At 38.8% G+C, this 14,954-nt stretch overlaps 1 protein-coding gene across 1 annotated transcript in view; it reads left to right on the plus strand.

Moving 5' to 3' along the window:
* nrg3b (neuregulin 3b) overlaps positions 1-14,954 on the plus strand; it is a 240,809-nt gene that overhangs the window by 216,480 nt on the left and 9,375 nt on the right. The window contains exons 6-7 of the mRNA XM_081600918.1: positions 1,229-1,355; positions 10,031-10,140. Of these exons, the coding sequence (XP_081457044.1) occupies positions 1,229-1,355; positions 10,031-10,140 (237 nt within the window). The remainder of the gene's footprint in view (positions 1-1,228; positions 1,356-10,030; positions 10,141-14,954) is intronic.

Raw genomic sequence — 14,954 nt, forward strand, 5'->3', positions numbered from 1 at the left:
CATTTTAAATAGATGACAAAAACACAGAGAGAAAAGAAAACGTACACTACATATCACAATGACAGGCATTAGTCTCATAGACAACTGTTGGTTAGTGTCAAAGTAAGAAATGCAGATGGATCAATTAGCACCTGTCCGAACAGGATTTTACCTTATATGTATCGCCACACTGTCACCTCTAGCTTTCCTCTGTATAGACATGATCCAGTGTCTGTTTTTGGCCTCGTTTCTTTTATTCTTTTAATAGAATAATATCATACAGCCATGTAATGGATGTTTCACGCTACACTTCCTTGATTAAATTTTTCCTTGAGCAACACATTTTCTCTCTTAAAGCTGTCCCCGCTTCCCCATCAAACCCTCCAGCTGCAGGTCTGGAAGGAAAAGCCAGAGTGACATATCTCGCTCGTGCTCACTTTGTAGCTTCGACCTTTGACGGCGCTCGCAGACATCCGGCTTTGAACGAATGTTGTCGTGTCTTGTTGTCGCAAAAGTCGTCAATTGTCAGAAGACTTCTTAATCAGTAAATGGCACGATTACACGATCTCAGCGTATTAAATAACATGCCACAGCAGGCGAGTGCCGCTTACCTTCTATTTACCCTTTTCTAGTGTCAGTTTAGGGCATTAAATTGCGTGCGGGGTGGTTAGGGCGAATAAATTAACATTGAAGCGTGCAATTCCAGTGAAAGGTTTTTGTAAATAAATGTGATCGCAGTGTCAGAATGTCATCAGATGTGGAAGTTATCCGCCTTTAGCGTCGGGGTCTTTTCACGATACCAGAATGCCTTATGCTGTTGCTGGTATTTTCTGGTTTTTGCTTTCAAATGCTAGTGCTGCAAAATGTATGATCAAATGTATGATAACTGTGTTTAACAAACACAGTTAAAGTTCACTGACGTACATGTCTAGGTTTCTAGACAACCCTGATTAACATTGTTGTATCAGGATTCTATCCTGAAATGATACACATATACAAATATATATTCAATAAATTAGAATATACAATCTTATCAGGTTTATCTGTTAATGCTTTTTTTAAAACTAACAGGTATTAACTAGACTACATTTACGGGCACAAACACACACAAACTGATAACATCTGAAAGGGATCAAATACTTTTTCCCAGCACTGTACGTCTTGATCCTGGTAATTTGCATATATCATCATTTTAATCATAATCTTGCAGTCATTTTTCTTGCTAACTCTGTTTTCTCCTCCTCTACAGAAGGCACCGGGAAAAACTCCAGGCTCACTTCTCCGACAGCCGCAGCTTGAGAGACTGCAGTGTCAACAGCCCTGGCCTCATGTCCAGCTCCACTCCCAGGACTCAATACAACCTTCATCTTCAAAACGTCAGTGTTTCAGCCACCATTGATTTTATTTGCAGTCACCCCCTTAATCATCATTATTGCCATTTCATCTTTGTATAAGCAGTGTTTGCGTACAAGGCAGAGTTCAGAGTGCCTGACAGGATGATCTATGATGTATATCCTAATAATCTCTCTGCTGACGGAAGCCTTTTGTTCAGACCTCAATCTAACATGGGATGAGAGGCAGCGGGGGTATAATAGTTTAAAGTAAATGCGCCGTGCATTATACAGGAAAAATCTGCCTGTCATGTTCCCAGTGACAGATTCCTGTGACAAACCGCGGATTGAAATTTATGATTATTGTTGGTTTGGAAAATCCCTGAATTTACAATGCGAGCGCGGTGATGCTGGGTAAGCCGGAAGGATTCAGCTGCAGACGACTCCACATTGTTGTTGCAAGTGTTTTGAATTTGCAGGAGAACTTGAATGGGAATGGAGGCTTTCTGTGAGATACAGTCCTCGGCTCTCTTCAAATCAAAAGGGAAAGCAATAAAAAAAAAAAAAGGTTGCAAAAATCTGTTGATGAGTAAATAAAATCAGAGCACTGAGGCTTTTTGGAGAGAGAAACAGCTTTAGTAAGATATGACCCAGTTTTCATGGAGAGAAAGGAAAAAGCAGTGCACCGTGTTGGCATCAGAGAAACCAGCAAGAGGACTGACCTCTGAAACACCAGGGGGGATGCACATGATAAAGCTTTATAGGAAGGTAATTGCACTCTAATGCACACTTGCAAAGGCGTCATCAAAAGAGCGCAATCACACACTGTAATGCTGCTGCAATTTGTTGAATTTCCCCTCATTTTTTAATACTGTTCATGACATTTTTTTCACAAATAAGATGCTTTTTTTTTTTGTCCGTAGTTACTTTAAAATTGGCTCTGTTATTTTCAGCTGCTGCACTGCTGATATGCCTTTTCACCACACTATTCGCCACAATATCTACCCCTAGATTAAGTAAAAGTGAAAATTCTCTATATTTTGCATCTAACCGTGTGCGGTTGATGGCACATTAGGTCACGACATTTAGTTTGATAATCAGCAGGCATGAATTAAATCAACCACAATTAAAAAAATTGAGCACATTTTAAAAAAAATCAAAGCGAACAGATAATTGTGTATAACAAAATCACTGTGGTTCAGTTGTTAATGCACATCTCATGATTAATAGTCAACTTTGACCCTATGCTACTTATTGCTTAATAGGAAAATAGCATTCTCAGATAACAGTAGTCAGCAACATTTTCATTCTAAAGAACTATTCTTGCCCTCTCTGCTGCAAAATAAATCATATCTAGTTGTAATTGTATAAATATTTGCTATGGAAAATGTTTTTCTGTGGATTTTAAAGAATTAACCAATTTTATTTCTATTATTATATTTTAGACTCAAGAAAAACATTGCACTGTTATTACAGAAGAATGAGGTCACTTCGGTAAATTCTTATATTTATGAAATGGGTAGCTGCTGAAAAACACAAATGATTTTTTTAAACCTTGTACTATTAGCGTCATATAGTTATACACATTATATGCATATACTGCTTAAAAACAACTTATAGATGAACCCATTTCTATGTAAATAAATGAGTTGAATTTATTTTTAAGTTTTTTTTTCCCCACACATCTTTAGCAGGAGTACTGATAAATGTGGCCAGCACTGTATTTGTTGCAAGGTAGTGCTCATCTGTAGTCAGCCCAAGCCTGTGCTGAGGCTTCTTAATAATTTAACAGTGTCTTGTGTCAACCACTAGAAGCTAACACCCTTCAAGTTAGCTCCTCCCACAGAACTGCAGCTGGCACAATCTGAAAGCTGCTTTTCCCAATGTTATTTGAAAATCTGAGCTAAGATTAGTTCACAGCAAAAAAGAAAAACAACAAGCGTGTATGTTTAAAATCACAAATATCCTTTATTACTAAACCTTGGTATATTACGCTAACAAATGTCAATAACAGGAATATAACAGGTACAGCAAAGGGAAATATCTGCATCCAGCCATAAAATACGGCCACTGCTGGACACTGGGAAAAAAGCCAGGAGAAGGGCAAAGTCAGAAATAAAACACAATAACAATGCAACAACACAGAAACAAAAAAGCTATTTTTGAACAGTGTGAAGGAAGCTTAAGGAGGGATGTGAAAGATCACCGGCTATAAGTACCCAGGAGGGGGCATGAGCTGAACAGAAGAAAAAAAGATTAGGAAGAGAAAGCCTTTTTTTTTTCCTCCACCGATTTGACACAGAGACCCCCAGACCACTGCTTCTCACCTCCCACTCCCACAGCTTGAAACCATCCAGGAAGAGAACGCGCTATGTGGGTGGCGCGGTCCTACCAGTTCCCTGTTTTTCTTTTAAGTTTGAACAGACAAACTGAAACAAATCTGCAAGGAAGAACATAGGAGGCTCAGACGCCACATCTGCTGCATAACTCAGCCTCAGAACACAATGGATGGTTTCTGATTTTTTATTTTATTTTTTTCTGTGTGTGCGCATTTTAAGCAGTTTCCTGGTGGATGAGACCAGCGAGGCAGAAACAAAGCTTTGGCTCTGCTGAGGCAGGTGCAGAGGAAAGACTAAAACCAAAGTCCATTTCGGTCATTGTCCTCTGTGATAAAATGATGCGCCGCTCCATTTTTCTTTTATGCCCCCAGAAATGTGTCGCTACATGAACTCAGGTGTTTTTGACAAAGATATTTTTTCCCTCAAGGTTTGTTGTGTAATAATCCCAAGCCTTTCAGCGCAATGCAGTACCTTGACATGACTTTGACATAATAATTACCAGGGCAGTGCTCCAAGTCTGGGATAGCATATGTTACTGGAACAAGACATACTTAGCTAAAACAGACATCTTCCCTTCTTTTGCAAGAGGCATTTTCTCCCAGCCCACCTAAACTGACTCCTAAACCTCATGGATTTGCTTAGATGAAAAAAATCATGTGGATTTATGTAAAATTTGTCAAAAGCTCAGTGATTTCTTTCCTGCTTTGATTGCTTTAATCAGTAGATTTGTTCAGTGATGAAACACTAAAAATGTGTTTCTGAATGTCTTATTCAATCAAGCGTACTTTACGACCAGAACAAAGAATCTTTCAATTTTAAAATTTGTCATTTCCGTTACTTTTCAACCAAAATTTCCATAGAACTTTTTGACAATTTGACAATTTTGTCCCTGTTAGAAACTGTTCTGAAGAAAAAAGCAGTAAGTGACCTCATTAGAAGAAACTAAAGGTATACTTTAAAGAAAATATAGAAGCATAGAGTTTAAAATCATAAGTCTTTAAACTAACACAAGTAAATAAATATGAATAATCTAAAACCTACAATTAATTATAAACAACTAATATAAAAATGTGTCAACCCCAGATATAAAACAAAATTTATAAGGATGTAAAATGAAGCTATTAAAGTATATCTAAAAGCAAACTCAAAGTGTAATAAGCTACCTTTATAATTATCTTCAGATGGGGTTAAATAACTGATCCTGACCACTAAACAGAATGTATTCAGTCTTTTTAAGCAGAGAGACAATATTTTCTGCACATCAGCCTCTGTTGCTGTTCTATGATGTCAGAGATGCTGTTTTATTTTCTACCTCTTACTTTTGCTTCAACATCTAACTTTTATGTTTGGAAGAGTGCTCTTTACATGAGTGTTATTGACACTGTGTACTTTTCAAATTAGATTATAATTTTTGAGTAATTAATATGGTTTTTCAGGTGGACCATACTTCAAGTCTTAAATATTAAATGTCAGGTGTTCTTGACACGGGTTGTCAAAATTATGCAAACTGACTGGAACCTGTTCAGGAAGATTATTTTACCAGAATGCTTTCTCGTATATTTCTTTAAGGGCTTTCAGGTGCATTAACTACCCCTTGAAATTAGACTGTCACACAAAAATGAATGTAATTTGCTGGGATTCAATGTGGCAGGTCACTGGTACTGCTGTACTCTTTCTGTATTTGGATGTTGGATTGAACGGGGCTCGGTGAGATGCTCACTGCAAGGTATTGTTTGGACTTCATGGTGCTAACTCTTCTCTAGCGTCCTCTAAAACTTTTGATTTCTTTGCAGTACACCTGTGTTTATACTGAGATGAAATTACAATCATTATTATCACTGTTATTGAAATAATTACACAAGTGCCAAATAAATAAGTGATTTGTCAAGGCAGATTGGTTGCATTTCATTTTGCAGTGGGGGCTGAAAATACAACTTTCTAGAGTTGTATTTGTAAAAGAGAAAATAGTAGAATTTTATATTTATATTACAATTATGCATTACTTTATCATATAAAATTCCAATAAGTTGTACTTATGTGTGTGGCTTTAACGTGACAAAATGTGAAAAAGTTTAAATATTGAAATATTTGGTATAAATATTTGTGTGCAGGCCACCTATTGCTTTTCCAAGGGAAAATTCTGATAAAACTTTGATTTTTCTCAGAAAATGTACTTTGCTGCAAAGAGAAAATTGTAAGCAGCTGATAATGAACGTTGACAATGGATGGTGCATCACCAAATAGTTCTCATCCCAAAGTACTTTAGAAGCAGGAGGGAAATTAATGGTAATATGTGTGTACACTTGGACACATTGTGCGTCAAATTTAAATCAACGCTTGGAGTGTTAGAGATATTTTCTGAAAATATAGCAGACCAATTGGATGCCTGCACTGAAACAAACAACAATCTAAGCTGGAAGGAAGAGACACTGTGTTCCAAACAGCTGGAAGCTAAAGAGGTGCTAACTATGCGTCTCAGGCTTCTTGTTAAAAAAATATGTTTTATGTTAGAGGAATCTTCCCGACCAGATAAAACTGTGTAAAATAATAGTGATCATTGTGGCCTTACTTTGGACAAGTCACTCTCAGGAGTGAGCATAAAACATTAATAGCTCATGGAGGTAGGCAAAGGTAAAAAACCCCAGAGTAGAGCTTGCTCTTCCAAAATTTGTAGAGATATACCTTTAGAATACTCAAACTTGTATGCGCTTCAGGGCAATGTTCTCTTACGTGAAGGAAAATTTAAAAATACTCTGGAGTTAGACTTTCAAAGATGTTGCATCCTTAAACGTATGAAGTGCCAGGGGAAACAAGTAATCAGTAGAATGGCTGCTTGCTTTCTGGGAAATTTAAAAGCAAAAAAAGTTCATGGGGCAGACTTTTTTTTTTGTCATCTTTTGGGAAAGTTGCATAAATTCCATTCAAATAAATGTAAATATTTTTGCAGCATGACATCACGCTAAAAAAGTTATGGATGCATTTATTTAGTCTGGTAGGAACATACTGATTTCAACAAAATCATTATTAAAAAGCCAGATTTTTCTACTTCCCCAGTAATACTTTGTTCAACCTCCTGCTCTCAGTAGGGCAGGAGTTTCAGAAGGTTGCAGCATACAGGAGATCTTTCACTATTCCTGTTTGCACAATCTCTACAGACTGTGCAAAGTCCTGGGTGTTTTCTTCTGCTCTCTTCAACTCACCACAAAGGTTTTCTACACCATCTAGCTCTAGAAACTGAGATGGTCGTGGAGGATTTTAATTCTCAAGTACAATTACTGTGTTGAGCCGACCACATTTAATGAGTCGTCGCCATTTTTTTTTTTTTTTAAGGAAAGAGTTCTTTATTTTCACTTTACTTCTAATTTACTGGATATTTATTCAAATTAAATACAATTTGAACACAAAAATACTTGATTAATCCCAGAGAGGAAAGTTAAATATAGTAACTGATATTACACAGTTTTCTTCAAAGAGTTGTTGTAGATGCTGATGGCTGAGGAGAGGAAGGATCTCCTCTAGCAGTCAGTATAACGGCAATTTAGAAAAAGTCTCTGACAGAAGTCACTGTTGTTTAACAAATAGTTCTTAACATTTGAATATTCAGGTTCTGGAACATTTTAACCAGTTAATGTAACCTACAATGGTTACATTGGTGGAATGGTGAAGAAAGGAAATGTGGCATAGTTTATCATTCCTTGTTAACCAGAGAAAAAGCTATGCATGACCGACAACCATCTCTCTGTTTTACAATAAATGGTCCAAAAACAAGAAAATGTCCAATGAACTTCAGTTGTGTGAATGCAAATGTCTTGTTAATGTCAGATGTCAGTCTGGTTTAAGACAACAGGACGGCAGCAGCAGCAGCTCAAACACCAACTTATCAGAACCGATATGTGCAGGACTCCAAACCTACAGCATTTTAACCTTGAAGTGGATGATGAAAACAGGGAACTGAGATTAAATGGACTATAACACATTGGAAAAATGTTGTATATATATTCAGACAGTAGAGTCAGAATTATATAGGGGTAAAAACAATTTAAAAACATCAACATTCTGCATCTTGACTTCAGGCTGGTAGGATAGGTGGTGTAATGATGTGCGAAACATTTTCTTAGCACATTTCAACCATGTCCCTCTCTTTATGACCCATCGTCTGATAGCTACTCCTATCAGGAAGATGCACCTTTTCACACAGTTTCTGAATTCTGAAAGCAAAAGAGGGTCAAGCAATGTTACCCACCAGTGTGGGTTCTGATTATTGCTCAAATGATTGAAAACAATAACGTCCTTGATGGGGTCTGCATGATTGGACGCAGCTTGAATAATGTGGCCAACTTTAAGCCCATTTACATGTCAGGTTCCATCTCTAAAATAACTGATTAACATTTTGATGAGAGCCAAAACTGTGTTTTCCATCAGCATTAGTCACATCCTTGCAGGAACAGCAGACATACGGTCGATGTCGGCCATATAGTATTTTGTGTTGGTTTATTCTCCGGATACAGTGACTGACCTTGTTAAGGATTGGACAAATATTCCATCATGCACAGTTCAGGACCTGAAATTTGATATTAATCCACGAAAGATTACGGCTGCTCTGAATGCATAGCTTCGTCCACTTGTTGGTATTTCGGTGACAGTCCCCATATTGATGGATTTTACTGTTACTCTCTCGTGGGCTCTGGCGTTTTCTGTTTGTCTCACCCTTCAAAAGAATCCACAATGCGCTGTTTATTGAATGTTTTCACAAGTGGCATAGAAAAAGACAAAAAGCCAGATAGGAGGGAACAAGCGAAATGGGTTGCGGCGTGCAGGTCTGCCATTGTTTGCCACAAGCTATTTATTTTATCCCCTGACATAGATATCATCCTGCAGGAAACTTTGCCGAGGCAATTGTCTCAGAAAGTGAAGCATTCTCCACCCGCAGGGCATATGAGAGGGTGGTCGAAATTATGCTATTTTGCTGCACAACTGGTGAGCAGCGGTAACAGCTCCCTGTGGGAGTTGGTGTAAGGGGAGGAAAGAGGGGCCTTATCAGGAGCAGGAGCCCCCCGAACCATCTCTTAAGTCACATGCAACCACTTTAATGGCACACGGTCGGACAGAGAGAAAGACGGGGCAGCTCAGGATGTACTGTAATGAGAATAACAGAATTATCTAAAGACTTTACAAAGGGGTTTTTGGGGCATCCGTGACTGCCGTGCTTGAGCTGTGACTGTGGCCTGTTGTAAGATAATGGTGTTAATTCTGATAAGAATAAAGGTTGAGAATTAAAGGAGGGAATTTCTAAGAAAGCTATTAATGTAATCTCATGTTGGATTAATTCTTGAGAGTAGCAGAAGTGCTGCGAGGGCCAGCGGGAAGTTTATGCTTGCATTGCCGCCCCACTCCTCTTAATCAGCAGTTCAAAATGTAATTAAAGACACTGCCTGACTGAGTCGGGAAACATCAGCAAGAGAACATTCTCCACCTGACTAGACTTTAGTTAAGCCGCACATACAAATAATTAAGTGTTTAAAAGCCATTTTGTGTCACCAAATTTGGTATTTGAAGCTTCTGTGTATTTTTAGGTTTGTATTTCTGTCTGTATTTACTATGTTTTGTTAGTAATTATTTCCTGTATTCCACAACTGAAGGAGTCCCGTCCCTCAGTGTCTGAGCTCCATGCGCTTTCTCATCTGCTCATTAACTCACCAGTCTAAAATAGTTGTTGGTTTTCTCCGTCAGGGTCTAATCCTTTGTTGTTGCTACCAGCTTGTTTTTTTTTTTTAAATCTCTCTGAGTGTATCTACTATTAAAATCAGTTCTCCATGTGCGTCTCTCATCCTTGTCTTTGTAAGTCCTGAACAACACTGACTCATTGTGTTATTTTCAATCTGCTAATAAGTAATTAAGATTTTTTTTGTCTTTAAAATGCAGAGATTTACACATTTCCTAAGCAGTAGTGTTGCATTTAAAGTGACCTTTCTGTGTGTAAGACACTTTGTATCTAATTGGGAAGGATGGTTAGGGTCGTTGTTCATTTGGAAGTCCCACTTGCAAGTCAGCCTTAATTTCATGGTTGATGTCTGTGAATGTTGCTTTAATACTTCGATATAACTTTCTGCCCTCACCTCATAATGCCATCTGCTTGGTCAAGTGCACAAGTCCCTACCCCCAAAAAACAGCCCTCCATTCTTCACAGTAAAGATGGCGTGTCCAGACCTGCAAGGTTCCCCATTTCATTTCAAATGTAGTCTAATCATATGACAGGACACGTCTTGAGAATCACGTGTGTGGGGAAGTGTGCTTTTTGTTAACATGGTGTATGCAAATATCTGGTTTCAACTGTTCTGTTTTGTCTTTTACCATTTTTTGTTTGTTTCTTTGTCCCTGCAGGGCTGCGGCTCTCACGGATCGTCTCTTAAGGGCAGCAGCGTGGCACCAGGCTCTTCCACAGTCACCCCACCTATTCTGAGCAAAGCGCTGTCGAAAGGGAAATGCTTCAGGTGAAAATATGACATACTCTTATTGCCTGCCCCGTTTCATATCTTTCTCAGTCCGTATCGAAATATAAGAGGCAGCCAAGTGAGAACTTTAATCAACCCGGCAATATGATATAATAAATGGGCTTCCAAATAACAAACAGATCATTTGTTAAAGGAGAAACATCTTAGAAGGATTTATGAAGATTATAAATGGGAGCAACTGTGGTGGTTTATTTCTCAGATGCATTGCCAGCTAGATGAGTAGGTTTTTTTATAGGAGAGTTCATTGGTTTAGATAGTTTGATTATATAAATAGTGGAGTATGCAATCATGCTTATAAAGATGCTACTTTATAGATTTTACTTTTAAATATTCTTGGAAGATTCTTTATATTGCTTATTGGAATTTTATGCGAACAGCACAAAGTACTGCAGAAGTGAAATGAAAATGTTTAATTTGCTGAAGTCAACATTTCAGAGAACCACTTCTCTCCATGATTAGGGCTACAAGTCTGTCAGGTTACGTCTCTACCGTTTTACTATTTAACAAAATGACTAGAGGTCATTCAGGCTGAATAAAGACAATATGTGAAAATCAAGTTTCAGGTCTTCAGTTTAATTCAGATTTTGACTTTTAACTCTCACACAGGATTTCTGCAAGATCTGAAAAATGTCCAAAAAGTCTTAAGTACAACCGTTTTAAATCTAGGCATCTCAAGTCTGCTCATATCTTTTATGTTGTAGTTTTTCCTGATGCAGGGAAGCAACAAGCCCCGTGGAAAGGATATTCAGTTTTTCCCACAACTTAAAACTCAAAAGATAAATACAGGTCATACTTTTTAGGGTTTTTAAAATTGAAGACCATGTATTATCTTATTCCTCTTCACATGAATGCACTACTTATCACATTCAATTCTAATAAAACACACTGTAGTTTGTGGCTGCAACTTGACAAAATGTGAAAAGGACCATCAATACTTTCATCCTCGGGGACGAGCAAACATATGGACTTCTAAACAGTGAATGACCCAAAATTCATATATCTATTGGAGGGAGATTAAACAAATTGACAACATTTTTGCTACAAGCAAAATCTCTGCGTCGGCTTTGCTTTGTGATCACAGCAGACAGAATCAGATGCCGCCGTTTAAAATCCTCAGGGGAGCCCAGGAATGCGGGTGTGCGGCGTGCTGCAATAGCCCCGTCTGTAATGTTCACAGACAAGTTAGACTTCCTTTGATGATATGGGCACACTTCGAGAGCTTAAATGCATTTAGAATCACAAGTCTTAAAGCTGTTTATTTGTTTTTTTTTTGTTTTTTTTCTATGACAGAAAAATCTATGGTAAATATCTACCTGGAACAGGTAACCCTTTTGGAGTTGTGTTGGTATAATCACATGTGATAGCGGTCATGTTATGCCTTCCACTCGTTTATATAAAGCATCATTACTTCGGGGCTTTTCAGTGTTTTTAGCTGAGGCCACTGTGGAGAAGCCACAGTGATGAAAGGAAGCAGTGTCTGGAGGGGGGGAGGAGGATGCGCAAGTCAAAGATTGTGTGTCCAGACAGTGAGAGTTTTTACAGGTCTGCTAGACAATGGTGACAAAGCTCACTGTGGAGCAGTTGTGCTGTGTTTTAATGGACCAGCGGCATGTCACAGAGGAAAGTTTTTTTCTTTTTTTTCCCCCTCTCTTTCTGAAAGGTCGTTATGTGTTGCTGCAGGGACACTGCCAACACCTTCCGGCTTTTTCCCCTTCAGTGTGGTACTATGGAGGTGTCTCATGAAGGGCAGCTGACAGTCAATCATCTGTTCGGACGGTTCTCTGAGCCTGTGGAGGCAAGGGAGAACTAGACTGTGATGGATGATGTTGAAATGCTTTCAGCTATTGACCTGAAAAACTGGACCACATTGTGAGCTATCAGGAGAAACGCGCCATAAAAACATGTCAATATGGCCCCCCATCTATAATACGGCAAATGTTTACCTGTGTGTCAGAGGCTTATCACTGGGCACGGGCGTGTGCAGGTTGACTCGCTTGTTTGAAAGCACGCTGCATCTGTTGAGCTGGGACTTGGCCTCGGCAATTTAGATATCACTAAAAAACACCTGTGGCCTCCTCTCTGACCACGACGAATCAGCAATCACGGAAAGGGAGCTCCACGAGGAAACACAAGCAAGGGCGCTCGATTTGTGGCCGCAACGCTGTACGCTCTAAATTATCATAAAGTACGCTGATTTAGCTTGGCATTAAAACATCTTTACAGTAAGCCATATCCATATGGCATAAGCTTTAACAGATGGCATGCTGTAGAATTCTACAAGCCAGGAGAATCCGACAGAGGCTTCAGTCGAACAAGGAATGGATGGCACCCTGTAACACGCTTAGATTTTCAGGAGACAGCTCTGGCTTGGAAGTAAACGGACAATAATAAGACAGCTGCAGGTATGCTGCACATTCCTGCACCCAACCCCCGAAAAAAAAGTCTCTGCCAAAGCAGGATATTTATCATAGTAGAGATTAAATTTTTCAGAATGCTGCAGCATTTATCTGAAGCATGCATCATAACAGTGCGTTATATCGAACCATCATAGTACAGATATCAAAACCCAGAGCATTCAGTAAGATGAAGAATACGTAAGTCAAACTTTGTCAGTTAAGCAATTACCTGAAGCACTGCTCTCCAAAGAAATGCCGGAGTTGTTGGCTGAAGGCCCACCTGATTGTTTTTTTTTTTTCTTTTTGTATTGTAAGATTGTATGTCACTACAGACGTTCATTCATGGTAAACTAATATTAAAGTGAGAAGACTTTCAGCACATGACCCTGGAGCAAGACTCTGGCAGTCTACGCACACGGTGTGCCTCATCTTACTGTCGAGCTACGCAGGACCTCACACCTGCTTGTTCTATGTCAGCGTCAATTTACCAACAAATCAATATGAAAAGTGAAACTTCATACATTTTAAATGATGTGTGAGAGTCACAAAATAACGCTTCTAAAACAAAGCTTGAGAATTCAGACACTCAACAATAATACCTTTTTCTCCGTCTTCACCTTTATGCCTGGATGGTCTGATCATCTGTTATGGCCACACCTTCACTGAAGAAGTGAAAGCTCACCGAGTTGTGAGCAGATTTTTGCTCGACGCAGTGACAAACCACTTTAAGGTGTTTACAAGCTGTTGAAACGGCGTTTTGAGTGACATTAGACCATTACAGCATTGGATTTGAAAGGGCTTCTAAATGTTAGACCAACACCCTAATTTTCAAGCCAGCCATCCATCTATTGTCTATACCTGCCTGCCCTTGCAGGGTTGGGGCAGGCAGGTATAGACACACGTCTTCACCTAAGGACTTTTTTTTTATGGAGATCCGATAACCTGACAGTCGTGTGTTTGGCATGTTGGAGAAAGCTGGAGAGCCCACCTATGCGCTGGGATTCAACCCTAGGACCTTATTGGTGCACAGAAACCAACTGTGACAACATGCAGCCAATTTTCAAGGCAATACTATATTAAAAAATACAATTTTCCAGTGGTATTATTTTAAATCAACATTTTTGCACAACTCGCATCGTTTCCTTGTCCTCAAAATTTCATGCAGTGTCTCACAAGAAGACAAGAAGTTTGCTGTGGTGGAACTGCAAAGAAACCCGAAGTGTTATCATGACTGAATTATTAGAAAACTGTGGAAAGTAGGCTAATCAATTCCTTAAATCAGCCATCGAGCTTGAGTTTCTCCACATACTGAGAAGAAAACCTAGTGAACATCAGGAGTGCTATTCTGTGTGGGTGTTTCCTGCTGGTTTTGTGGAGATCGGTGTTTTTCCCTGTTTATGTGTCTCACCGTTTCAAGCTCAGTTCAGGTCGTTTGTCACACGCTGCTCCCCCTCAGTCTGTCGCTCCTCTCTGCTCTTCTTCAATAAGCAGAGTAAATGCATAAACAGTGAGAGGAACTGGTTAATTTACGGGCAGCCGTTCTCTCGCAGCAAAGCTTCTTCGGAGTAAGTGAGCTTTTGATTAAATGTAGAGACGGGCAGCTCTCGGTCTGTTTCAGACGTCTATGTTTTCAGGATTTTATCCACCAGGAATATTTCTAATAAAGCACTTTTTTATTTTTTCGCCTTGCTTTCAGTTCATTCTAATTAGAAAATAAGCTTGCAGATAGTTAACAATTCCCCATGATTCCACATTATTTACGTCGGTTACCAGAAACGTTTGATAGAAATATATGACTCTGATATTTGCTCATTGTTCCAAAACCACAAACATCATGAAAATGTCCATATGTCGGCTGTTGTGTTGGACCTGCACTGAGCAAAAAGAGACACATTAACTTAAAAAGAGGTACACTGTAGTACACTGTAAAAGTTCTTATACCACTTAATCGTTTACATCTAATATTCTGCTACACCAAAAAGAAAGTATTTTATTAGCACTTTAAAACCTTTATAAATTTTTATAAAAATTTATAAAGGTGTGCAGTTTTATCAAGTCTTATTTTTTGACACCCCTATTTATATATATAAACAAAATGCAATAAAGTCACCTAAGAGTATACAGTGCCCCCCTCTCTATAGATACATTTGATCTGTGACGACTTCAGCGTTTTTGAACTTTAGTGAACAAACGGGAAACATGAAGACCAGTGAACATTCGCATTCCGGCTGATTTTTTTTCTCTTGAACATCAAGTAGCAGTGCAGATCAAAGCACATACATGTGTTAGAGTGACCCAGTCAAAGTAAATCGTGTTATGGATTTGAGGTAAGATTTGAAACGTGGTCTTCACTCGTATCTTCCCTTCAATCTGAGTTTGAGTTTTGGCCAAAATTTG

Source organism: Poecilia reticulata, chromosome 19 (genome assembly GCF_904066995.2).
Source record: "Poecilia reticulata chromosome 19, P_reticulata-male-v2, whole genome shotgun sequence".
Lineage (NCBI taxonomy): Eukaryota > Metazoa > Chordata > Actinopteri > Cyprinodontiformes > Poeciliidae > Poecilia > Poecilia reticulata.